Source organism: Centruroides sculpturatus, unplaced genomic scaffold (assembly GCF_000671375.1).
Source record: "Centruroides sculpturatus isolate CEXI.00-Female unplaced genomic scaffold, Cexi_2.0 scaffold385, whole genome shotgun sequence".
NCBI lineage: Eukaryota > Metazoa > Arthropoda > Arachnida > Scorpiones > Buthidae > Centruroides > Centruroides sculpturatus.
This window is the reverse complement of record NW_019384625.1, coordinates 435,733-463,622: the sequence shown is the minus strand read 5'-3', so window position 1 is coordinate 463,622 and position 27,890 is coordinate 435,733. Positions and strand designations below refer to the sequence as shown.

Sequence of the window (27,890 nt, the reverse complement as noted above, 5' to 3'; positions counted from 1 at the left end):
TAATTTTTCGAATTATCGCTGATGCTTCTTATTAGAAACGAATATCGATTCGATAAATTATTGATATTTCTTAATTTAGAATTTTTCGAATGAATTTTTTTTTAAGTTAAATTAGTTTTGTGAGAGTTAAATGAAAGAATATAACAAAGCACTCGACGTGAGAGAGAACAAACATTATATTTAATTTGACATGTAATTCCTGAAATCACTGCAAATGACAGGTAGATCACTCGTTTTTTTTTTTTTCTCAAAATGCTCCAATATAGAAAAGAAAATTCCAATTTAGTGAAAGGTGTTATTTACATAATCACCACAGTTCACTCTGAGGCACTTTTTATATATCAAAGAAAATCTTTCGATTAACGAAACACTTCAACTCTAGATCTCAAGATATCCGCTCGATAATCTGTACCGTTCTCTTCTTTCTCCAACAGTAATCCTGCCACGTACAAATGACGTTGAATGTAAGAAACGTGTGGTGCCAAGCGAAGGGCCTCTTGAAAGCAATCCACAGCCTGTCTCAATTCATTTCTTTGAAGATAGACCACGCACAAATTATGAAGTCCTTGATAATTTCTAGGATCTTGACGCAAGATCATTTGGTAACACTGTAATTAAATTTTAAAATAATTAATTTCATATCATTTAACATCTTTTCTTATTAAAACATTAGAAAATATAGACGACTTACGATCTCTCCTGCCTCTAAGTCTCCTATGTGTGTTACGTAGATGTCACCAAGAAGAAGCAACCCTTTGACGTGCCCTTCTCCATGCTGGAAATGGAAAAAAAAATTAATTTAAATTTTACATACAACTAACTAAAATATAAAATTCTTTAATATAATTTTTATGTCATTCTTCTGTAAATTATAAACAAAGAAGAAATGTGTGATAAATTCAACGAAATTTCTCTGATGAAAAATGAAGGAAAATAGCAGAAATAAAATGTAATAATCGAATTAAGTAATGATAAACGTTGACAATCTTTAAAATATTATTTCTTAGTTATAAATAAACAATAAAATTCGAATAAAATTCAGAAAGAAACAGGAGAATTTATTTTATTACGTTATAAAAGTTAAGTATTGTACGAAGAATTAATTTACGTTAATTATAATTAATTTATGATAAATTTTATTATTTTTAACTTTTATTTAATCAAAATTTTCCATATTTGCACCTATTTATTTTTTAAAAAATCTTGCATCATTAATTTTACTTGATATTTTCATTTTAACATCTTTCTAGCATTTAATTATACACTCATAATTCTTTCCAGAACCAATAAACGTTTAAGAATTTAAATTATACAAAGAAAAATCGATTCAATTTTTATTAAATTCAAATCATTTATTGTGTAACAAGATTTGAAAAGATAGTTTTAAAGGATGAAAACAACTTTTAAATATGTTTTCGTTGGAAAATCTCGAATCTAATGTATGAAAATTTTACCTTTAATAACATTTGTAGATAAGTTGCGGCTTCGTTTAATCTATTATTTTGATACAGTAGAAGAGCCATATTGAACAAAGCTTCTGGAAAGTTGAAACGTAGCTGAAAGCATTCAACACTTAAAAAAGAATTCTAGAATTTTATTAAATAAGAGAAATGTTGACCTACCTCGAGTGCTTTATTCAACCATCCTTCTGCTTTATAATGATCTCCAGACTTAATAGCTAGCATAGCTAAATGGAAGTAAACTGTTTCATCTGCTCTTCCATTTTCCACAACCTTTTGCAATCTGCAATCGAAATCGTATTAAGAGTTATCACTAAATTTTCCAGAATAATTTATACTGATGCGCTTTTTTACCTGCTAAATGCAACTTGGTGCAAATGGGTGAAACCTTCTTCCACTATTATCCTGGCAGAAGCTATCAGAGACGGCTTGTGTAGATAATAAATGATGTGTTAAGTGTAAAATCATATTATCAATTTATTAATTTGGAAATTTGACTTACCACGTGAAGAGGATCTAGATGAACTGCTCTATCGAATCGTTGCAGTGCCGGATCGTGTTTACCTTGTTTACTTAGGATAATACCTAGCTAAGTGATAGATTTCATTATTATTCACCTTATTATCATTAATATAACTTAGAAAAATACATTATACATCTTAATTTCATACGAACATTATAAAGCATATTGGGATCTTCGCTATCTTCTTCCATCGCCTTTTGTATAAATACTTCGGCTTCTCTAGTTCTTTATTATTATTATTTTTTAAATAATTAATGTTTATATCTAACCGTTTAGATATTTTACACGAAAAAAATGTATAAAATATACCTGTTTTGCTTTAGCATTAAATCGCTCCAACTGACATACGCTTCGGTATAATCACTTCTCATATTAGTGACTTGAGCATACATCTAGATTAAACAGAATTTATGCAAATAATTTTTTATTCATAAAAATTAAATATTCTTAAATTGTATACTATACTTTATCTGCTTCTTCGATGCGAGACGAATTTTGTGATATAAGTCCTGCTAAATGAACTAGAGCCTTTAAATGGTGTCTTGTTACTCGAAGCGGAAGACCGTTACCTTCTTTATGTTGAGGCAATAAGGATTTTGCCTATAAAAATATGTAATAATGACTATTTTTAATGTTTAAATATTAGTTATAATATTTAAAAAGTAATATTAAAATGATTTTTTCTTCTTTATACTACATTAAATAGGGTAGAAACTTAATGGTTTAACTCACATGTTGATAAGCTTTTTCGGCTTCTTGATACCTTTTTAATTTTGTGTAAACGTTACCCAAATTTAAATAAGCCGTGACATCTTCTGGACAAGTGCTGAAATTAAAAAGAATTAGAATTAAAACTACAAAGGATAGAATAAAATAAGAGAATAAAACTACAATAAAAGTATTCTAGTCACTTTGCTTCCTCTAAAGCTAAAAACTGACATATGTGATATCAATTCAAGCCTGCATAAGAGAGGTAAAGATTCAGAAACCTTTTCCATGTATAAAATTAAGCTAGAAAGCTTCTGGAATAGAAGCATGACAAGACAGATAAGTCGATTGTGCTTTGTATATTCGATCAAGAAAACAGTTCCTTCCATGTATTCCATTTTCTTATCTTATGATTTGAATACAATTTTTATTTAAATTTCATTTTTTACATTATTTTAATGTTTTAATTGCCAGTTTTATAAAATAATTTTAGAAGTCGTTATATAAACTTGCTTAAACTTCATAAGTATAAAGCCAGATTCTTACATTATCATCATTAGGCTCATCTTTTCCATTAGCCACATCTGCTTTCCATCACATTATATTTAAGATCACATTTAGAATTTTTATACTTAATGGATTTCGATATAAAAATAATAATAATGAAAAAAGTATTTTTATAATAAAGAGAATAAAATTACCTTATGGCCTTAATGTAATATCCTATAGCTTCTTTATATTTTCCTAATTTTTCAACCACTTGTCCAACGTTATTCAGTAATTTAACATTTCTGGGATTTACTTGCAGTCCGGATTTATATAAGGCATAATCTGTTTCCCTAAAATAAGCACATTCTTAAGTTTAATAATGAAAATTATTAAATATTTTAAATACGAATAAAATTACCAGTCGTAACATCTTCTAGCTGTTCTGAAGCAGTAGGTGAGAAGAAGGAAACAAATGGCTCCATTAAGAGCTACCTTAAATTTACTGGAAAAAATTATTTTGTAATTTAAGTTAATCCTATATAAAATGTGTAATTATATGCTTAAAATAATGGCTACGAACCCATAACTCCTCAATTTATTCACTCCTAGAGCAAATATCATTCCCATTCCCATACTGGGTAGATAAAGTACTCTTTCTGCTACCACAAATCCGACGTGAAACAACAGATTAGATGCAGGTAAATAAGGTACTATCAACATCACTAACGCCTGAAACGAACCATGAAACATTCAATAACAATGTTACACAATATGCAGAGATATTGATCCACTAAAATGCCTATACAATACAATACAGTTTGACGCGCTTTGTGTTACGTGTAGGCGCCATTGTGGAAAAAAAAGAAAAGATTATAAAGTTTTCTCGATTTTAACAAGTAGTTTAGAATATTTTTCAACGCTGTATGCAGTTATAAGCTGTTTAAAACAATGTATTTTCGTAGAAACAACTAATCTGTTTTTAATTGTCACTGCAGATATTCTGGACAGAAAAGATTCGTGCTACCAGTCGATAATTACTCTCGATTTTCTCATCCCTTCCACAATAACAGGTAACGTTGTACAATTTTCGATATCATTAGCATATTGTTCATTCTTTAACGAGGATAAATATTGAAAATAAATATTCTTGTCATATTTTTATAAATAAAACAAACCGATAAAAATCCCATTCGTCCATTCTCGCCATGCAAATTTATGTATCTTCATTTATATTTATGTTATTAATAAATATGTATCAACCAATTTTTATTTTGTACTTTTATATTAAAAGTCTAAAATTACATAAAATTAAATTAAAATTCTTATTTTTGAATATAAACATTAAGAAATAAACTTCTCTTAAATTACTAGTAAAATATTCAAAGATGAATAAGTGTTTCGTGTTTTCTTAACGATTTCTCTCTGTTTTTATCCATAAAAAAGAGAAAATTATTTAAAAATTTAAAAGTTTTAAATGGAAAACTTTAGTTATAAACTAAAACTTATTATTTAAGTAATAAAAAATATTACTTTTCATTAGAGAAAGCCGAGTGAAGCGCTACTGAAGAGCATAGACTTGTACTGCTATTGATATTATCAATAATTAAAGGGATGTTAATGATATCACTCTGACATAAATAATAATAAATATATTAATATAGTTATATAAATTATATTTATATTCATATAAAGATTAGTTTAGTTTGATATAAGTTGACAAAATATAATAAGGGTGATGATATTATTAGGAAGATGAAGATTCATTGTAGAGAGATTTAAGCGTGAAGTTGCATTTATGTTGGAGACAAGATTAAAATTCATTATGTTTGTCCTAATATCAGAATCAATTGTGTTGATGTTAGTTAAATTATACACATTGCATTTATGGAGGATCTCTTTCATAGTGTTTATATTCATCGCTAGATTAGATCTATAACTTAGAACTTTTAAGAGCAGAAATCCGTATTAATAACTCCTACTTACAGCCTAAATAGATCTTAATTATTTGAGCTTTATAATTAGAAAACTAAAACTGTTCGTCTAATTATTACACGGAATCTCTAATTATGTGATGTATCTCTAACTGTTCATCTAATTAGAGGCGTCAATAGACGAGCTGTTTAATTTAATAGGATTTAACAATTTATCTATGGAGATCTCATTAAAAGTAGAAACTTCCCGAAACAAGTGTAAGAAAATAATATCTGATTCGAAATTCTAATTTAATATAAAATTAAAACTCTTTTTAAATATCATTAGGTTTAAAAACATTAAATATTTGGTAAATATTTCAGAAGCCGAGATCGCTGGTGATGATTACAATTTTCTTCTTTTAATAGCAATATTAATGTGAATAAAAACTAAATAAATGCTATTATATTTACGCCTTTAATAAACAAAATGATTTAACGAATCGAAATTAAATAGAACAATTAGTAATTTAGAATTAAATCAACTGAAATCTGTTTTATCTATACGAGTTTATCTGATGCTGTGCCAAATTGACTGGGGATTTTTAATCTTTTTAAATATGTCTGTAGCAAAATAAACATCTTTTCCTTCTCCAACCAAGGAAAAAAATTGACATCAAAATAGACATATCTTTTCTGAGACCTCCGAAACTGGATAGACGATTGCTTCTTGTTGACTTATACGATCTTTTTGGTACTATATTTTGATATATAATATAATTAATAACTTTTATATCAATTTCGGCAAAAAAAAGTAATCGAAACAATCTCCATTATGGCATCCATCTCCGGAAAGATTTTCATTTAAGTCAAGTCATTTAGGAGAAGTAAATAGGTTAAATTTTTTTTTATATATCCGGTCACACATCCCCACATTCGTCTTTTCAAAACTAAACTGCAAAATTGAAATTCTTCCGATTCAATATATATTCCTAAGCGTGTTCAATAGACAAGTCATTTAACCATTTTTGATATTCTTCTAACATTCCAAACATTCGATGCGGCAAATCTTGCATTCCGAAACGTTAAATTCTTTTTTTCTTTTTTTCTTTTTTTCTTATTTATACATTTAAAGAAATATTTACAAAGACAGTTATTCGATATATTATCTAAAAGATTAAAAACAAATTTTCATTCTTACCAGCTTTAATACTTTCGAATCGAAAGAAATTCCTTGGAAGACAAGAAGAGTGATGATGATGTAAATAAATATAGTGGCAATATTTCTGGAATCCACGTAAGAATCTACCAGTGGTATCGATTCTGTAGACCAGTCACAACTCAGACTATAAGGAAATGCCATAAGCCATGCATTAAAAGCCACTAGATAATTTTGAGTTAGAGTTCGAATGATGAAATTGCAGCCGACAGCTGGATTATCTAACCTGCGAGAACAAAATATCATTTTAATTATGGCTTACAGTTTGTAGTTAACAACAATTATATTATACAATAAGCACAAAATATCGTTGACCAAAAACAAAATAATATGAGGTCGGGTTTCTTGAACACGAGGTCACTAAGCCCTGGCTTATCTATCCTTCACGTAAATCCGTCACTGTCTATAATACACCGTATCTTAAAGGTAATATATAGCCATTCATAAAGTATGAAACATAGGCCAAACATTGCACTTAAAGACGTATCATTCAAATCAACAATTATTAATGATATCGGTATAACTTATTATACAATCTAGTATACTAATATCATTAATAATTATACTCGTATATTATATAATTAATTCTAATAATTATTCGTGCTTATATTAAATACTGTATTAACTATATTAATAATTATATAACCGTCTAATAGGATTTTTCGGATTGTAAACTATTATTAAACCATCGGAAACATTTTTTAAAACCTGCTGTATAGGTTAACGATTATTATTGTTATTAGCTTATTTAGGGTATATTCTATGCCAAGTATTTGTAAATCGCAAGGTCTTTTCTAAACCAAAACTTTTCCTTACGAATCAGAAATTTACAGAACCCATTTCAAAGAAGTTCGAACTAGATTTGCCACCTTTCGATTTTCATAAGACAATAATAATAATAATGCATAAATGGGATCATAGTCGGAGGGTCCGGGTCTGCAGACCACTAGTACTCGTACAATATAATGTTTGTAGTCAGACTAGTTGTAAGTAACTGCAGAATATTAGCAATAACCTAAAAAAGGAGCAGTTAAGTTATCGAAAAAGCTTTAATGTCATTTCTACAAGAATCTGCAAGATACAATCTGCTAGGTTGGTGGATGCGGCTCAGGTAACGCAATATGCCTTAAGTAACACAAGAAACATTAGCCGTCAACATGTTTTTTGTTTTTCCTATCCATTTTGCTGTTAGGAAGGACGTTTCATCACTAAATAAGGACGGAAAGGCACTGCAATTGAAGCAAAGACTATCCTTAACAAATAAGGAACTGTGGCAACCCTAGTTCGACTTACTCCGAAACAAGCAATGTCTTAAGTAACTATATAATTTGTAATTTACAATTTATTATTTCCAATAACACGTTTATTTATTTATTTATTTATTTATGCTTTACGTTTCTAGTGCCTTAAAAGAATATTTAGCAAAAAAATAAAGGAACAGTTTTAAAAACTAAAATTATTTCGTATAAAACCAGACCTGACATATATTAATGATCGAGCAATCTGTCTAATTCTAGCCCAAATTACTTAGTATCTAAATAATTAATTAGCCATTAGCCATTATTTCCTAATTCTACACATAGAAAATATTATTATTAATAAAAATTTTTTATGTTTTAAAACATAAAACATTGATATTATAATTAAAGATTAATGTATATTGTATAGGCCTACTGTATGTTATCGTTGAAGCGCTACTCAGTCGAGTTGACAATTCAACAATGACAGCCTCACACTTCGACAATACAGTAGATGCCAATTAAAATAATGAGAAGATAGATGAAATTTAATTAGGCTTTCGCTGGTAGAAAAGTTAAAATCTTGTATTTTGGGGGTATAAATTATTCTTGGATTTTAATGTATTAATTCCTTAAATTTTCTTTACAATATGCAATATTTATATACCATTTGTTATAACTTGTTAAAATGGAATTGAATCTTAAATTTAATAATTGAAATCAGTGAATACAAGGCGAAGGTATGAACAAGAGCTTAAGTTCTTGTACCTTCGCCTTGTAATAAATAAATAAATTTAAAATTTATTTGTTCCAACATTGTTTTTAAAAATATTTCATTGATTGGGGTGGGTCTAAAAAATTTCTTTATCTTACTCTTATAATTTTATTTAAAAAAAACATACATATCTAAATATGAAATAAAACATTTATATCTATAATTATGTTGTTTATTTTATGCAAGATATGTTCTAATTATGAGATATTAATGATGTCGTTATATATCATTAATATGTCATAATTAGAACATATATTGCATTATTAACGATTATTTACCTATTAAAATATGGAAAATGATAATCCATCAATTTAACTCTCAAGATTAAAATGATTATAAAAGATGCAGCGATGAGATTAATTCTAACAGGTACTAAATTCCACCAAGGAGAACTTTTCCTTCTACACATCGAGTAGAAACATTTTCTGTTTATGTGAACCTGTAATATACGTTAGAAAAACTGTTACTTTATGCGAATTTATATATGAGAAGTTATATGTTTCTTACTGACCTGATTAAAGATAAATATATCAATAGCGATGCAGACAATGAGAGATGTTAGAGCCTGTTCTTTACATAATGTTCCTACGGTAGCGTAAATGATAGCAAAACAGACACCGCATCTCCCTGAAGGTAATTAAATTTAGAAACATTAAGTTACTGCAAACATTTTCGAAAACACAGCTGCAAATTGAATTAGTTTTTAATCAATAAATTAAGTATCCTTACTTTCTTTTTTATTTTTTTGATCGGGATAAATTGAACTCATGTAAGAGAGTATAGCGGCTATATAAAATATAGCCGAAAGTAATTCCGTTCTTCCAACGATGCTGGCAACCTGATACGAGTTGAGTAATTATTTTTTAATTTTTTTTTATCTAATGCTATTACAGTATTAATAAAAATCGTAATAAGAGAACTTACCGCATCACTGTGAATTGGATGTACAGCAAAATATAAAGCGGCCACTAACGCATCTTGAATAGGAAGGAAACGTTGACATAATCTTTAAAAAGAAAAGATAAGAAAAAAGTTAGTTAGATAAAGAAGAAATAACATTATCAGGCGATGCTTTAAGTAAATAAACTAACCTGAGATAAAGAAGAGAGACAAGAGCATGGAGCAATAAATTAACAGCGTGGTAACCCCATGGTTGAAGACCATGCAACCAATAATTCCATCGATAAGTCAATACTGTTAATGGTCTGTAGGATTTATGGCTTTGTTCCTATATCGTTATAGATTTTGATTAGGATATTAAAATTTACAGCATTTCGGAATTTTATCTAATAAAAAATGTATATTCTACACGAGAGAAATCAATTTTGTATGAAGGATATCCATTGTTTGTTTGAGGTGATTCAATAACTTTCTCCAACTTTATTGCTTTTGAAAGAGGATAAGCATCTTTCTATGTAAATAGTGGATGGAAGGTAAAGAAACAAAAGAGAAGATAGAAATTATTTACAAGATTTATAATTCTAACCAGACACTCTGATCAATAATTAAAAGATATTTTTAGATGCAGAATGACAGTGAAGTATTTTACAAAAATTAATTATTTTCCATATAATTTTTAATACGTTCAAGGATGCATTAGTTATCTATGATAAATAATTCTACTCTTACTATTTGTATATTTATGAAATGTAGTTCCGTAACCTTATGAAAAGTTATGATTATATAGATTAAACCATCATTTGAAAATGGGGAAGGAAAAAGGGAAGGCATTCAATAAGTTTAAGCTCATTCGTTGTTTTTGTTTATAATCTTTTAAGGGATTAAATTGCTAATGCAACATTAGAATTTTTTCAATCATAACCTCATTAAAATTGGATTAATTCTAGAAAATTATTTCTTACAAAGTAATGACTATCAAGCTGTTGAAATCGAATTTTTAAATATCATTTTTTTAAATATCTTTCGTGCAATCAGAAAACGAAAAAAAATGGTTTCAAATTATAGAAAAGAGTTCAGAAATCTTCCATTTTATCGCCTAACATACATCACGGGGGCAGATTTCGATCACTAAACGAACAAAGGGAGAATAATCGACGTTCGGTGCCAAGATGTGATTAAGAAACTTAATCATATAGTACATATGACCTGACAAACATCTAAACCGAACAAACAATTATCTTCGAAAAAATACCATTTTTCAACTATAACTCGATTCTTTTTCTATAACAAGTTGCGAATTTTCTCTCTTCTGTGATTCTTTTGAATGGAAGGAAATTTCGAATCGTGACACGAAATCTTTATTAAAATTGTGATAGAAGTTTTATTGAAGAATAGAAATTGTGAAAGTACGTACATCTAACTATATTACGGTGGCAAAATTTTGTATTAATGATGTCCCACCCGAGAGATGCACTACAAGAAACTCCAAGCGTGTTACACGAATACCAAGCGTGTACTGACTACTAATATGGCATGAATTTGATTCTTTCATGGCTAGACATTTCGAAATCGATACTTCAACAACCAACTGTAACCTATTTGAACCAAGAAAAAATAGAATACGAAACTCACAAATGTCTAGAATACAAATGATAACTGCATTTCGTATAAATCGCGGAATAAAACTAATTTTATGAAATTTTCTGCATTCCAAGTGTTATTTTTCATCTTGTGATATATTCAAAATTATATTTATTTCTTAAGCAATAAATTTAAAATTTATTTGTTCCAACATTGTTTTTAAAAATATTTCATTGATTGGGGTGGGTCTAAAAAATTTCTTTATCTTACTCTTATAATTTTATTTAAAAAAAACATACATATCTAAATATGAAATAAAACATTTATATCTATAATTATGTTGTTTATTTTATGCAAGATATGTTCTAATTATGAGATATTAATGATGTCGTTATATATCATTAATATGTCATAATTAGAACATATATTGCATTATTAACGATTATTTACCTATTAAAATATGGAAAATGATAATCCATCAATTTAACTCTCAAGATTAAAATGATTATAAAAGATGCAGCGATGAGATTAATTCTAACAGGNAATATCATCTTTTAAAATATCTTTCGTGCAATCAGAAAACGAAAAAAAATGGTTTCAAATTATAGAAAAGAGTTCAGAAATCTTCCATTTTATCGCCTAACATACATCACGGGGGCAGATTTCGATCACTAAACGAACAAAGGGAGAATAATCGACGTTCGGTGCCAAGATGTGATTAAGAAACTTAATCATATAGTACATATGACCTGACAAACATCTAAACCGAACAAACAATTATCTTCGAAAAAATACCATTTTTCAACTATAACTCGATTCTTTTTCTATAACAAGTTGCGAATTTTCTCTCTTCTGTGATTCTTTTGAATGGAAGGAAATTTCGAATCGTGACACGAAATCTTTATTAAAATTGTGATAGAAGTTTTATTGAAGAATAGAAATTGTGAAAGTACGTACATCTAACTATATTACGGTGGCAAAATTTTGTATTAATGATGTCCCACCCGAGAGATGCACTACAAGAAACTCCAAGCGTGTTACACGAATACCAAGCGTGTACTGACTACTAATATGGCATGAATTTGATTCTTTCATGGCTAGACATTTCGAAATCGATACTTCAACAACCAACTGTAACCTATTTGAACCAAGAAAAAATAGAATACGAAACTCACAAATGTCTAGAATACAAATGATAACTGCATTTCGTATAAATCGCGGAATAAAACTAATTTTATGAAATTTTCTGCATTCCAAGTGTTATTTTTCATCTTGTGATATATTCAAAATTATATTTATTTCTTTATATTTTTGATTCCAAGCAAATTTACAAACAACTTATATAAATTTCGCAACTATTTTTTACACTTTCTCGAATTTAAACCCGATGCTAATGATGCGGATTTCTTTTTCCTGAATAATTTTACACGAAAAAAAAAAATCTTAAAATTATAAAGAAAATATGTAAATATTTAAATATTTATTTTAAGATTTATAAATTGAAAACGAAGCTTTTATTTAAGTTTTAAATTTGGTACTTTTAATCAATTTTTTTATTGTTTTAAATACAGCTTTAATTAACCATTTTATATTATTTATATTTTAAAATATAAATAATCAAACTGAATATAAGAGAGAAAATATAAATAAAGAACAAATTTTATGTATATACTTAACAAAAATTATATTCAAGCAGAAGTAATATATGAATGATTGTTGATAAATGTAAAGTCGAAATGAATATTAAAGGGGGGAAAAAATAGAAAGAAGAATTTTATAGAAATTTAGAAGAAAAATGATTTGGGAAAGGAATAAAGAAAGGCACAAAAGATGCTCAGCCAAGTAAGAAAATTACAAAGAAGCGTCGAAAGTTTAGAGAAAGAAAGTGTGAAGGTTACTTTAATCGGTGTAAAAAGATCTAGAATTATGTTGGAAATAAGATAAAGAATTGGATAAAGAAGAATGGAATGGAATCAAATTGTCCAGATAACTATGAAGAAAGGAGAATAGAATGAAATTCTCTTAAATATTTTCTTAAAATGATAAAAGAAAGTTTGAAAGCGTTTAAAATTCAAATAACGATTGTTTTATTGCTAGAAAGTGCGAAGATATTTTAAAGTTAATTAAGTGTTTATCAACTAGTACAAAAGGTTAAAAGTTCAACTCGACCAACTACCATAAAAGCTTTGATTTTTCATTAAATTATACGATGAAGATACGATTAATTAAAAAACAAATTTTAACGAAAAAGAAGCGCATCAAATTATAAGTATTAATTTTTATATAATTTATATATTAATATTTCATGTGAATATCAGAACACATGTGATTACAGTTAGATAATCTATCAAAGAATTTTTATCTATGTAAACTGTCTCTTAAATGGATGATTTTTTAGAAAATAATGAATTATAAAAATGGAAATTTATATTGATAGATATTTTAAATTTATTTTTTGTATCTCTAACACTGTTTAGAATAAAAATATGAGAGTTATGCTTAGTCTTTCCCTCTCTTATGAATAATATGGACGAGCTTTCATATTGAAAAGAACGAATTGAGATTGATTTATTGCTTTACGTTGTATCTTATTATTTATGTATAATATTAAAATTAAATATTATTTGAGTTTAGAAAATATTAAAATTTCTGTTGACGTATCGTACTCCAGAGAATAAATATCTTCAATTTTTTACCAGTCGCTCAGTATAATTAAAATTTTAAATCTTCTTTATTTTCACTTGTTTAATTAAAATAAATTAATTTATTCTTTTAGCAAAGAATTAAAAATTTTAAAAAAATGTTGACTTTAATTATAAAACGTGTTTTTTAAGATTTATTCGTGAATAATTTAAATAAATTGCTTTAAGAATTATTATGATCTGTCTGCTTCTTAAAATCTTTACATATTTATATTAATATTAAATATATAATCGACAGTACTGTATGAATTTAAGAGGCGAATTAGTTACTTGACGTGACTTTAATTATATAATAGAACATCGATTATCCCAAAATTATCCAAAATCAGTAATGGCACGCACACGGGCACTCGCAAACCATCCGTTCTTGAACTGATGGCTAAAGATAAAAGGGATGAGATATGACACATCTTCCCTTTCGACACTATTAACCTGCATTTTTAATGATTCCGAAGTTTTTAGATGTATTTTTCTAATAATATAACTTTATAAATATCGGAAAAAAAAACGTAGAAATTTATAAGCGAATGGAGGTGTAACTTATCATTTTCGAATGGATAATTTTACTTAGAAAATCATTAAAAATATCGAGTCGAAATCTATTGGTTTCTGCGAAAAACTACACACTTAAAAGTGGTAGAGAATAGAAGGTAATCAATAAAATGCAATGAAGCAAATGTCATAAATTTGCTATTTGTGAACTGGCTTCTCGTTTAAAATTCTATTCACATTTAGAGTGTTCATGATTTTTATTTAAACAAATTTTCTAAAGAAGTTTTCGTCTTTACTTTTCTTTTAAAGCCTGTTAAAACCGAAAGATAATACTTTTAAAACCACTTCACTTTTTAAAACTAAATACAGAATTCTTTATAATTTAACAAAGCCAATAGAAAGTAGAAATTTTCTTTTATTTTACGCCAGTAAAAAGTGAAAAAATAGGTAAAGAACCTGAAGTAAAATCGAAATTCTGCAACATCCCGTGCAAATGACGTTTGTATTAAACGTAATTATTATTGTAACGTCGAAAGTTTGATTGGTTACGTCCCTATGTGACCCGTTTTGTATGGAATTTATGGATGAGAAATTCGAGTTTAATGAACTGCAGCTAAGAATATCTAACACAATAGCGTTAGACAATTTCCTGCTTTACTAAAAAATAGAAAATTTATGTCTGCAGAATATTCAATTTCATTTTTTTTTAATCTAAAAAAAATCCTGCTAATGCTTTAATGTTTCCTGAATAATAATAACAATAAAAAACAAACTGGAGTTAATTTCTTATAATTCAATTAATCGCTTGATAATAATCAAGTAAAATTTTCTCTCGCTTATTATCTCCATTAAATCTTTATTTGATTAGAAAAGTTGATAATTTAATAAAAATTAACTTAAAAATAGTCTTTTAAAGTGGAAAAAAATAATAATTTCGATATAAATTATAAAAATATGTCGTTATATAAGCAAAAATATTTGGCACAAAAAAAAAACGAGAAAGCTTTCCTGAACATCATTCATTTTTTGATTTATTATTTAAGCAAACATCTTTTTTTCACTCCATTTCTGTTCTTTAACACATTAAATTATTTATATTTCTGAATTTTATGCATTTACGTAGCATCTTTTTTCCTTTTTTTTTTTATTTTAAATAATCAATATCTAAGATGCGTTACTTAAATAAACTTTTTCATTTTGCAAACTAAAAATTCGCGTATTAATAATGTAAGTGGTAACTTTTAAGTTTATTTTTAAGGAAAAAATAACCTAAAATTTCGTAATTTATTAAAAATTATAAATATATAACTAAAATAAATTACATAAAATTCATTTTTTTTCCTTTTTTTACTCCCCTGTCTCATCCCATTGCGATTTGCTTAGCGTAGCGTGACTACTATTAGAAGTGGACACTCGTGTAATCAAAATAAACATGGAAGAGCTCTCATATTTTGACAAAAAAACAAAAAAATATTGAATATGTTAAATTCTATATGACAAATAAATCTCTGTTAGGCCAAGAGCACGAAATATCACAAAGAATCTCGGCATATCGACACGTTTATATCTACATCTAGTGGCTTGTGTTTAGTGATAAATCCAGGGATTTAGATAAGAAGTAATCCTGTTTAACAAACTACATCGCCCACAAAGCAATTTAATTATATTAAACCAACGAAAATAGAGAAAAATAAATGCGTGATACGAAAAATTCCATTCGTTTACTAGATTATCATATTTTAACAATCAAGCAATAAGGAGGAAAAACAGCGCACTTTCTTCAGAAGAATGTGATCATTTCTTTAGTAAAAACGTTCAAAATTTTAATATTGAAAGAGAGATAAAGCTAGATCGTGTTTGGTTTCCTGCTTTGATTACATTTTCTGAGCTTCTTTATAGCCTTCTCCTATTGCTAACAAATAAAACTGAGCTGGAAGCAACTTATCTATTGTTTACTCCTCGATTATCTACAGTGAAACATCTTTTTTTGTGGTTATATTATCAATAAAACAGACGTATTAAATTTATAGGTATTACATTTATTTAATATATTATAGAAATCAAAAATATAATTAGCGATAAAAAGAAATTTGAATAATTTATTTAGTTGCAAAGTGAAATTGTTGCATATGCATCTTTTCTCCTTTCTCCTTGTCAGCCTAACCCGCTTTAGATATATTAATAAAGGAGTTTGATATCTACAACAACAATCTCATTTATTTTGATTGTATTGTGTCACAGGCTCGGAATTACAATGGATAGGAATTTATTTATTTATGATGGAGGGTAATTTATTAAAGCATCCTACAGCTAAATAAATAAGAGCTACAAGTCTATGTTGGTTGCGACTATAAAGAAACATATATTGAATATCACATTTTCCATAATTTAAAACGTTATCATTCTTCATAATTTTCTACTTTTCTGGAGAGACTTGTCATATAAAAGTGAATTATCTAGAGAATTTTTATGCTTATTTTTTCTGATTTTTTACACTTCACGCCAAGAAGGAACGTTTAAGTCTTTGCTTTCAATCATTTTTTTAAAGTACGTAATTAATATTTTAAGAAAAAAAAATGATTAAAATCATTTTTTGAATTTATTCTTAACGATTATATTATCTTAAAAATTTTTTAAAAGATTTTTTTTGTTCAATTATAAGATTAAAATAAACTCACTTTCTGTGCATTTATATTCATCAGAACGGTAAAATTTTATCATTTTATTCCGAAAATACTTTTTAAAATTATTGTTATAAAATTTTAGAAAATTTTTAAAATATAAACATTTCTTTTGTCAATTTTTTTCTTCTTTTTTTCCCCCCTGCATTAAACAATTGTAAACGTTCCTTTAGTGAACGTACTGTACAGTGCGTTATCCGAGTGAAACTAGTTTCGCGAATTGCTTTTACTTTGTGATACATTCCTTGTTTATTACTTGTAAAACGTCTTTGTTTTGTGGCATTCTCTTTTATAACATTTTAAAAAAAAAAAAAGATTCCATTTTCTCCCCCTAAGAAACTAAGAAACTTTCATAAAAATTAAATATCGACGAACAAAGGAAAGTTTAAAATTAGATTGTATACCGAGTTAGAAGACATAAAATAGCTCAATGCATAAATATTTATCCGATAGAAGTTGCAGAAATCATTCATTTCGATATGACAAGCCATCAAGATGTAATAACGGAAGAAAAATGATACTAGAGTTTCTAAACAAAACTACAAACTGATACATTCGTCTTTAATCTTCGAATTGCGAGTTTTTAATAATATATATATAAAAAAGAAGGCAGTTAGAAAGGTTTATTGGAATAAAAATCGTTTATAAAATTTTATTTTTCCTCCTTCTCGCTTTCTAGTTATAAGAGAATTATTAATTGTACAAAATGGATATGATTCACTGCTGTAATTCTACAAGGAAATAAGATTACATTACGCGTAATGGATAAAAATTCTATCTACTTGATGAGTGAAGTAGCCATTATAGTAAGTACTATCATTTTATGAAAGAGGTCTTTTGATTAGTGATAATACTTGCTTACATTTTCCGAAGTTGCAAAAATGCTTTTAGAATTTTAATAGAAATGTTTTTAAGTGCGCGATTATTATCGCTTATTTATATATAAGCAGGAAAATTGTTCGAATTTATTGAGATTTATGAATTATTAATCTATGCCTTAACTTATTTTAATGGATTACTAAGAGAATTTTCTTCTGTATAAGTCTATTTTAAAAAGATACGAAAAATTTGATGTAAAAATTACAGTAGAAGATAGATTTATACAAAACTCTATTCGTTAATTTCAACGGCATCAATATTATCTGCGATTCAAAATCTCTGTATATAAACTAATACAAAGTTTACAAAATAATTTATATGCAGATTGTATTGATTTTAAACTTTCTTCTTCCGTACTGACTGTAGATATTTCTGGATTAGCGAAACGTAAACAAATTTGTGTGTCAAAGATACCACCCCGAACGTGATGCGGATGATAACGAAGATCAGAATTCTTTAATATTTAGAAGGAAGAAAAAAGAAATCCATTTGCAAAATTATAAAAGTCATAAGCAATTTTATTATTTTTTTTAATAAATTTTTTACCTTGTGAATTGGTGTCCCCCAAAAATCATGTACGAATAAATTAGATATGGGAGTGTGGCTTCTCACGTCTCGATTATCCTTGATGGCCGCAATATCGTCAAAGACCAGATCTCCTTGAAGAGATGGATAATAACAGCTAATTGCTGCTATAGCCACTGCTATGCTATGCAGTGATAGTCTTTTATCCTAGAAAAAGAACTCATTTTATTAATAATATAAGAGAATGATAGCAATTAAAATGAAAATTAATAAAGATTTTATAGTAAATTTTATCGTACAACCAGTCAAACGTTTTACGTTTAAAGATTTATACTTTATGGCAACGAAAAAATCGTATGAAGAATGATTAATTTTTGAAAGAATCATATATTATTTTTTTTTAAAAAAATAGGAAGAAAAATGGTCCGCATTATATCCTTAACAGAAACAATATTTAATGGCAATGTTATATATTTTCTCTTCTTCCATTATAAATAAAATTCAAAATCAGTTCATGATGTTGTTTCACGGAGTAGTCACTTTCGCTTACAAGAACCATGATGTTTGCTCTTTGCCGACCACTTAAGTCGATTAAGAAATGTTTCTTTACTCTTACGAATATTTTACTTTATCTTTTGCATCAATATACATTCTACGAGAAAAGGAAGAGAAAAAAAAATTCCGCAAGAAATACAAACAACGAGAAAAAAAAAACAAACTGTGAGATTTCCCAGAATTTTTCTTTTAATGTATAAAAATACGACCATTCTCGTAATTCTTCCACTTACTCATTGAATTCAACACTATTTAATCGCGTTAAAAATCGCTCTTTTTGTCAAACCACAAAAGAAAAAGATACGGCACGGCATCATTTTTAGTAATTAGAAACAGAATTACAATCGGAAAGAACGGTTAAAAAAAAAATACACTCAGAAAAAAAAAATCTATCAAAAAATCCAATAGAACCTACAGATAATTATCACAAAAATAAGAGAATTTAAGAGAATATTAGGAGAATTTCAGGAGCGATAGCGTATTACCATATGTTAGCATCTAGGAAAGATTAAGAGTTTGTTTTGGCAATTAAAAACGTAATAAGAAAAAAGGCTTACATTAGGAGACCTGTTCATTTTTTCCGATGATCGTTTCATACTTTCGTTTATCTGTATATAAGTAGTATATCATCCAACTCCATCGTTTAACGATCTGTTGTTGTAGCAAAGAGAAGTGCTTTATATAGCAAAGATGCGTAGCAGCGGCCTCTAGCAACTATCGATTGAAAACTAGGCACGGCATAATTGTAGGTTTGCCCGAAATTCCCCCATTGACCCTTTGCAAAAACTTTATTAAAAAAATAAAATTAACAATNTTTATATTTCTTTTCATTTATTGTGTTTATAAATCAGCTTAAATAACCTTCGTTGGCCTGAGGATATTCAGAATTACGATCATCCTGCCGTGTATAGCGAACACGAGTTCGATTGTCAACAATAATTTCATGCTAGGATGACGCAAATCTGTTTGTTGTTGATATAACCGCCGTGTCAATTTGGGATGATCGGTGTACAACATCAATTCTGACATAAACATACATTTTGGGAAATTTATCGGTCCGATTGTAGAGGCGAAGGCGATTGACGAATTTTTCAAGAAATTCCATTCTATCGAAAGAAAGAGGATTTTTGATTAAAAGATTGTATTTATAACATCGGTTATGAGATTGATTAAGAAAGGGAATTTTGAAGTAGCTTAAGATCTGTGATATTTTTAATTAAAGAGTTCGTGAGGAAGAAGAGCTTTCTGATGAATAGATGTATGAAAATGAAGAGAGAGAGGCTCATTAAAGACAAAAGATGTTCGAAACTTCCTTGGTAAATGCGGCAAAGAGAGTTTTACAAGTGAAGAGTGTAGGAAAATATAGATAACACGTAGGATAAGATCAAGGCGTTAAGCAGAAGCGAATATTGTCGATTGCTGTAAAGTTTTCTGTTTAAATCGGTAACTATCTACAATATCGAGTTTAAAATACACGTAAACATAAAAATAAACTGAATAAAAAATAGTATATTTGAAGGAATTTTGAACAAGATAAGTCTTTTTTTTTATAATTAAAATACGTACTGTACGTAAGACTTTCGATAATAAAAACAAGCAATTTTATACTCATACCGAGAGACGAACAAATTAGATAACCGAAATAAATATTTTATTAAAATCATCTGAACAAAAATAAGAAATGATAATTAATAAAATTAGAATGATATATTTAGAATTTTCATGAGAATAAAAACAAAAATTATACGATAATTCCAAACTGTATCATCAAACAAAAAAAAAAATATTGCTTATTAAATAATCGCATTCCTTTAATATAATAATTTTAAAAGTGATTTCTTCTCTTTCATATGCAAAATAAGTCATATCTAGTCGAATTCGATCCAACAGACAAGAAAATATTCATCTTGCCTTAGAGAAAGAAAACAAAGGTCAAACTAACAAAGTTCTTTTCCTCCCCATCTTTTTCTTATCTCGGACTTAAAAAAAAAGAAGAAAAAAGGAAGAGGGAGAAGAGGGGATGCCAAGTTATGGTGTTTCTCAACTCTCAAATGATGATCTCGTTTCTTATGTATCTACAAATGAGATTTTTTCCTACTGACTGTAAGTATCGTGTAAAGTAACACCGAGAAGAGAATCGGGTAATAAATAGAAGATGTTCACAATTACATTACACGATTTGGAAGCTTCTAGCAGTAAAAGTAACAGTTGTAAAGAGATGGAAATGAAGTATACACGTTGCAGATACGCCACTTTAATAATAATTCTTTTTTTTTTCATAACCAGAATCGATACGATATTAAAAAATCTTGGACGAATCCCATCATCATTCATTTTTCATTGTTTCGTTTGCTAGGCAACTTATTTTTCATTTATCTTGTGAGGGAAGTCATTGTAAATCCTTAAGCATAAAAATTTCTTTTAGAGAAATAAACTTATTTGCATAGCATTAAAAGTTGTTTACAAAAATATCTTTTATCTTCCCCCTTCTTATTTTTTTTTTCTGTACGAAAAACTATTTCCTTCTATAAATTTGCTAAGTTATGTTAAAGCCAAGAGGGCAATTGATATTCGCAGCAGGTAGTTTGAGCTAGAGGCTTATACGACGTTTGTTATTAAGTAAACAGTACCCCTTTATATCGATATGTAATCTGCAGTTACGTGGCTGCTTGTTGTTCAAAGTTGGAAATGCTGCCTTTTCCTTAAAGGCAAAACTTTAAGTACTTTCTAGCTGGCGACTCTTCCTTTAAGAACAACGTGAGTAGAATCTATACTGTTGAAAAACGTTGAGAAACAAAAGCTTAGACCCCTTTTTTTAATCTAGAAATTGCGATTTATTCACTGCTTTACTAGTCACGTATTCTTTTTAAATGGATGATTTCTTACGGTTTATTTAATATCTCCTGTTTTATGTAAATTGTCTTGGATATTTCGATGAATAAAACATACTTTATAACCCTGCCATTATCGGTATTAAATATATAAATATATTTTTATCCGTATATAACTCGTAGATACGCGATTTCTCCCTTCGATGAACGCAACCTCGTTATAACGACGTACCCGTTACAGTGAATATCCGGCTACTGGGCGTATGCAAGTGTATTAATAAAAATTCATTACCGCCACAAACGAATATGCAATTTAAACTAAAACTAAGTATTAGCGCGAATAGCTATTACACAATGAAAGATTAAATTACTTTCACTATAACGAGATAAACGAAATGAATCTAATCAATATCGTTATAACGAGAGCCGCGAATAGCAACTATTTATTATAACTATGAATTTAACTATTATTATTAACATATTAAAAGAGTTAAATGCGTGAGACGTTAGAAAATGGCAACAGATCAGTGTGCTTAGTAAGTACTTTTTCTTTGATATAATAATTTATATGAAGGTTATATGCAAGTAGCAATTAGCGAGTTGAAACTAATTAAGGTAATTACCATTGCTTCATCAATCACAAGTCCATAGCGAAGTGTCAAAGCACCTGGCCACCCTTTTCGTCAGTAATTCCTGACCCTGGTATGTCAGTACAGTTTAAACAATCTGCTAGCAGGCAACAGCCTTAATGAAACTTGTTATATTTATAAGAGTTGATTCTATAACTAGTGAAGATAACAAGCTTTTAAGATACACGTGACAAATTACGTTACTGTTGTCTTGTTCACAGGACATTTGACATTCATTCTATATTCTTAATTACAGTACTATAATAGGATTTCAAGTGGTAGACAGAAACTTTGCTAATTAATTCTGCTCCAACAAGGCGAAAAAGTTAACCATTTGTTTTGCCAGTTTGCATTTCTGCTTAATGACAATATGGATAGCCATGAATACTAAATATTGTCCTCCTAATTTAATACAATTAAACATATTTTTCAACTTTTTTATACAACATAAGGCATTTATTAAACCCGCAATCTTCGTTTCTACTTTGATTTTAATTATAAATTAACTCGCACATACGCTTTCATATTAAAATCGATACCTTAAGCAACAGCAAATAAAAAAAAGTATAAAATATAAAAAATAATTGATTATATTTACTTATAAAACGTATAAATATTTAATTTTAATGCATAAATAATGAATTAAAACAAATTTATTAACTTTAATTTTTTAAGATTTAAAATATAAATATGTTTTTTACGATTAAATTTCAATTTAAATCAATACATTTTCATTAAAAATATATAATCGAGATATTATATTTATAAATATTTAATAAAATTTTTAAAAAGTCTTATTTTAATTTAATTTTTAAACATTAAAAAAAAGCAACTTAATTAAATTTAAAATTTAATTTTTAAAAACGTTTAATTTAAAATCACAGTTTTTAAAATCGATTTAAAAATATATTTAATTATTAAATTAAAATAATATTATTTCAATTTAAATTAACTATTTACAAAATTAAAATGATAATGTTTTTAATGAATTTAAAAAATATTTTGATTCATAAAGAATTTTAGATTTTATTTTTAAAAGACGTTTTCTGAGTATTCAGATTAAAATGTATACATAAATAAATGCGTGCATTATCAGAGTGAGAGGGAATAATTTTGTTATACTTAGCAATTTTCGATAGGTGCAGTAAGTGCTAGATTTAATTGCCATTAAAGCATAGAGTCCGTGCATTAAAATCAGCAATGAATTGTGAATTATTCTCTTCTTTCCAGTGTTTTTCACTCGCCTTTTTCCTCTATTCTAATGACAGGAAAATGCACTCCAGCTATTACATTCTCGTTTGATACTAGAAAATGGGATTTTTTTTCCTTCGTCCCTCGATTAAAAAAAATGTATCAATATTATTTAAAAAGCATACACTCCGTTTGTTTACTTAATGGATTATAATTAATGTCGATCAATTATTTGGCCATTTGACATCAAAGTTGCCATCGGGTTTTGGAGAAAATTCGCGTGACAAACCTTAGAACCATTTCTAAAGGAAAGCAGCTGCGGAAACTCAACACCCTGTCCAGTAATGTGCAAAACGATCCAGTTTCGTAACATGTGACAAGCTGTCATGGAGTATGAAACCTCCGGAAGACGAACGTGAAATCCATAGATCCTCATTGCTCCTGCATCTTATCGGAATCTGTAATAAGTAAACTTATTGTTTACTTATCATAAGAGTTAATATAATTAATTTCTGGTTTATTACAACCATCAAAAGTGCTAAAAAATGCCATAAAATTTAATTAAAAAGAGAAAATTTATCGTCAATTTTTCTTTATTAATAAAAGAGAAAAAATTAAATTAGTTATGCTTGAATGTTTATGATAACAACAGTACAGGGGATATGTCTCTTTCTGCTTGCAGAAGAATAGTAATCATGATATGTGTCAGTTCCAATGACATTTTCCAGCTTGTCATCGCTCTAGTCCTCGATGATAAATGGTTCCAGCAAATCCCGCATGGTATCCTATAGATTGTTTTTTCCTTATATCAAACCGGGATCCGAAGAAAAAAGGATGTGGAAATCCACAACTTTGACATTACTAAAGGTGGATCAACATTACTGACACGTCCAACACAGTATCATAAACCACATAATTGTTTGGTACTTAAAAGAGATACAATCATCGCCATTATTACTAAGTTTTAATGGTCTCTTTTAGTAGTTTTGTTTCTCTCCTCGCCTTTATAAAACGTACCACTATAGATATATATCCTTATGAATTTACTAATCACGTTAGAATTTTTAAAAAATCCTTCTTAATCCTTCATCTATATGTCTAGCTTTTTCATGAATTTTATTCGGTTTAATGTCTAAAATCAATACGAAAGAATTTGGAATAAAAAAAAATGGCGATCTACAAAAATATTCGTATATAAAACTTTATAAAAGAGGGATTTTATTCGCTAAACTTTGCTTCTCCCATTACAATAAGCCGACATAAATCAACATAACTTCAAAACTTTTGATGATATGCTAACAGAGATAATGTTATGAATAAAACTATCATTCACCAAGATTGCATTTAATTTTTCTTCTAGTGTAATCATCCAGAATTTCCCCCATTTTTATTTTATAATAATAAGCAAAAGAGAAAATTTTCTGCTCAAAAATCTACCGGAGTAATAATAATAGTGTTTCAACCGGAGGAAATTATACATCTAAGACTTTGAAAAAGTTTTGACTCCTTCATCTGTTTATGGATGATGATAATAATAAAATTGATTGATTGCTACTTAATTGACAATGGACAAGGTGGTGGTGCGGAATGGATCGACTCGATAACTTAACATTAAAACACAATAATTGAATAAATATTGATCGACTCCGCATGGCCGAATTGGACAACAAGCTGTCTTTTTAACAAAGAAAATGTCCGCACAAGCGTGAACATTTTTAGAAAAATGCCCTCTAAGTGAAATAAAGAGTATGAAAAGCTATTCGACTGCACTAACTTCTACATTATTTTTATATCTTTTACCTTATTTTTAACTTAACTTTCAATCTTTTTAAAATTGATATCAATTTTATGTTTGATTCTCTCTCATTATTTTTAGCATCGTAATTAATAATTTTGAATGAATCGATTGATTTTAATTTATATCGAATTATTCTAGATTATTTAGTGATATTGATTTTAAGGTTATCTTAAAAATAACTTCTCATTTAACTGAATTATTCTCGATATCTTTCGATTTTTATTGACTTTATACCGTAATTTATTACTTTATCTTCAACAATTTTCTTACTACATATACATTTTTTTATTATTATAACTATAAAATGAAACATTTTTCTTTCGTATTTTTATGTTATTTTATTAAATTATCACCAAAAACATTTTTTTTTCTGTTAAGATTATTTTTAAGTTAGGCAAAGATATCAGTATCAGGCTGGGCGCACTTATTGGAGATTTTTGGGGCCTTCAGAAGCTTTAGGAATAAAGTTTAAACTAAAAAAGTTCGTCTTAAACAGCAATCATCATCCCAGATCATCCTAGAGCAAAATCTTAATTATGCTACTGGTATTAAGAATAATTAAGTTATTCATTTTCATTGACGTCAGTATCATTCAAAACATTTCAAAAATAGTTTTAAACAAAATTATTTTTAGTACTGTATAACCTTATAAATTTGAAAAAATTTTATTAATTTTGAAATCAATTTAATTGCCGGAAGATTAACCAATCTGGTTTGTTACGCTAGAACGGGTAAGGAAGAGGAAAGAAATCGCTCCCCCCTAGAACCAGATGGATTCAGACAATAAAAACAATTTTAACATACAAATCTATTGTCAATTAACTAATTTAGATTTAAAAAAAACGTGAAACTTGGTCATAAAGGCAAAGTTAGTCAACCTGTCCTTAATGGAAAAGGTTGATCAGTTTCTTATCTTTTAGATTTTTGAAAATATTTTCTTATATATTCAATATTTTTAATTAACTATTGTATATAGCAATAGTTTGAATGTTAAAAATATTTTAAAATGACTCACACGAATCGTTTCTATCACTGATCAGAACTCTTTCTTGCCCGTTGGCACTAAAAGGGCCTTTTCTTTAGCAAGCTCTTTATGAGTTCGGCCAAAGACTCAATGGAGAGATCGGATGGGACCAGACATATCCGGACAACCTCCGAAAAATTCCTGAGATTTCTTGACCCGTAAGATACGATTTCGGCTCCAAGAGCGGTAAGCAGCTGCTTGACCACTCGGCCATCAGGCCTTCTACTACAGCTTGTTTTTTTTTAGGAATTAGGTTTAAAATATTTAAAAGTCTATTAAACAGAATAAAAATATTAAATCAAATGATTCGATTATTAAACATACACAAAGTCTTAATCTACTATGTACACTATATATTATAATTTGCATTCTTTCACATCTGGTTGACAACATTGTGTCCCAGTCGAATCCATGATAGACATGGAAAAAGTATTCACAGAGAGAAAAGATCCAAAAATGGAAAACACAGATATAATTTTTTATTTAGAATTATCTTCTTTATCAATGATCTTGGATATTCTTGACCGTTCGATGAAAATATAGATTCTCTATGTCCTCATTCTTTCAAAGAGTCTTCGGATCAATCGCTTCAAAGTGCTGTCAGTAATCTATAATGTTTCTTTTTACATCCTAATTATGCTACGTAATTAATGGCATTCTTTGATATCAAAAGAATATTTAAATTTGAACTTAATTTTTAAAATAACATTTAGATATCGTATATTCAAATCACATTAAATCGATTTAAAATTTTTATTATTTTATTTATTTAGAAAAGATTCTGTGAATCGTATGAGGTAGATAGAGAGAATGCCATATTATTATGTATCAAACTATATGTTATTTAACATTTTTAAGTATATTAGCAGAGATGCCAGAGTGAAAAGTAATAAGGACAAACATTAAAATGGAAACCATATTAAGTTTTGTTATTTTAGTCTACAATTGTTATGTTTATGACGAAGTATCAAGAGGAGGAGTGGGATGACAAAGTTCTATGATATTCTATATTTTTCACGGGATCCTAGAGAACAACTATGAAAAATTTGGTGCAGATTGGTCAAAGGGTTTCGGAATTAATAAGAGGATAAAATCAGGGGATAGGAAGTCGAAGTTTTATAATAGCCTGCAGGTTCAGAGAGTAACTACGAAAAATTTAGTGCAGATCAAAAGATTTAGAAGCACCGTACAAAGATGGCAGACAGACTAGCAGACTTTCTATTTTATATAGGCTATATAGATAGATAAACAATAGAATTGATCGAAACTGTTATAAATTGTTTATTTTGCTAATTACAGCCATATTTAATTATAAAACGAACACAACTGGCTACAAAGGAAACAATTAATAACTACTCCAATTAAATATTTATTTAAATTTATATTCTTTTCTCTTTTATTTTTCGTCTATCTATCGATCGCCAGATCAAAAAGTGTACTTAAAGATTCTGTCAGAACTATAAACTAGACAGTAAAGTGGTTGNAGCAAAAAAAAAATTATTCAATAAGTTTCTTTTATTCTTTTATTTTTTATATTTTCTTCTTCGCCAAATTAAACCCATTACAGTTAATTAAAAGTATTTAGTAGATAAGTTAATCCGAACTAATAAATCTCTAATGTTACTTCTTACTTTTAAGGATAAGTTTGAATGATTACTTCATAATTGATTTTGTTTCTGTAACTTCTTACTTTAGGAAACTTTTGCGAAGGGGGAGGAAAAAGTTTCTTTTAACAGGAAATGAGCCGTTTGTATTGTTATTTCAGATTGTTTCTTCGAAA

The 27,890-nt window shown here is 27.9% G+C and overlaps 1 protein-coding gene across 1 annotated transcript; it reads right to left on the bottom strand.

Moving 5' to 3' along the window:
* Positions 1-170: 170 nt before the first annotated feature.
* LOC111625604 (transmembrane and TPR repeat-containing protein CG4050-like) lies at positions 171-19,351 on the bottom strand. Its single transcript, XM_023368802.1, has 21 exons — positions 19,195-19,351; positions 18,104-18,289; positions 9,414-9,550; positions 9,247-9,328; positions 9,052-9,160; positions 8,834-8,949; positions 8,601-8,761; positions 6,292-6,535; positions 3,761-3,909; positions 3,599-3,682; positions 3,393-3,530; positions 2,716-2,809; positions 2,449-2,583; positions 2,293-2,375; positions 2,136-2,208; positions 1,963-2,049; positions 1,815-1,888; positions 1,623-1,743; positions 1,455-1,556; positions 692-775; positions 171-608 (listed from the first exon to the last, which is right to left on the bottom strand). The coding sequence occupies exons 1-21, from the start codon at positions 19,231-19,233 to the stop codon at positions 360-362; spliced, it is 2,547 nt and encodes an 848-aa protein (XP_023224570.1). The 5' UTR covers positions 19,234-19,351; the 3' UTR covers positions 171-359.
* Between the last annotated feature and the right edge of the window lie 8,539 nt (positions 19,352-27,890).

Excerpts from the sequence above, each read along its gene's own strand:
- LOC111625604 (XM_023368802.1), bottom strand. The coding sequence starts at position 19,233 with ATGAAACGATCATCGGAAAAAATGAACAGGTCTCCTAAT. Across the intron at positions 9,161-9,246 it reads ATCCAATTCACAGTGATGCG|GTTGCCAGCATCGTTGGAAG; the intron begins GTAAGTTCTCTT and ends AACTCGTATCAG. Across the intron at positions 1,889-1,962 it reads ATCTAGATCCTCTTCACGTG|CCGTCTCTGATAGCTTCTGC; the intron begins GTAAGTCAAATT and ends TATCTACACAAG.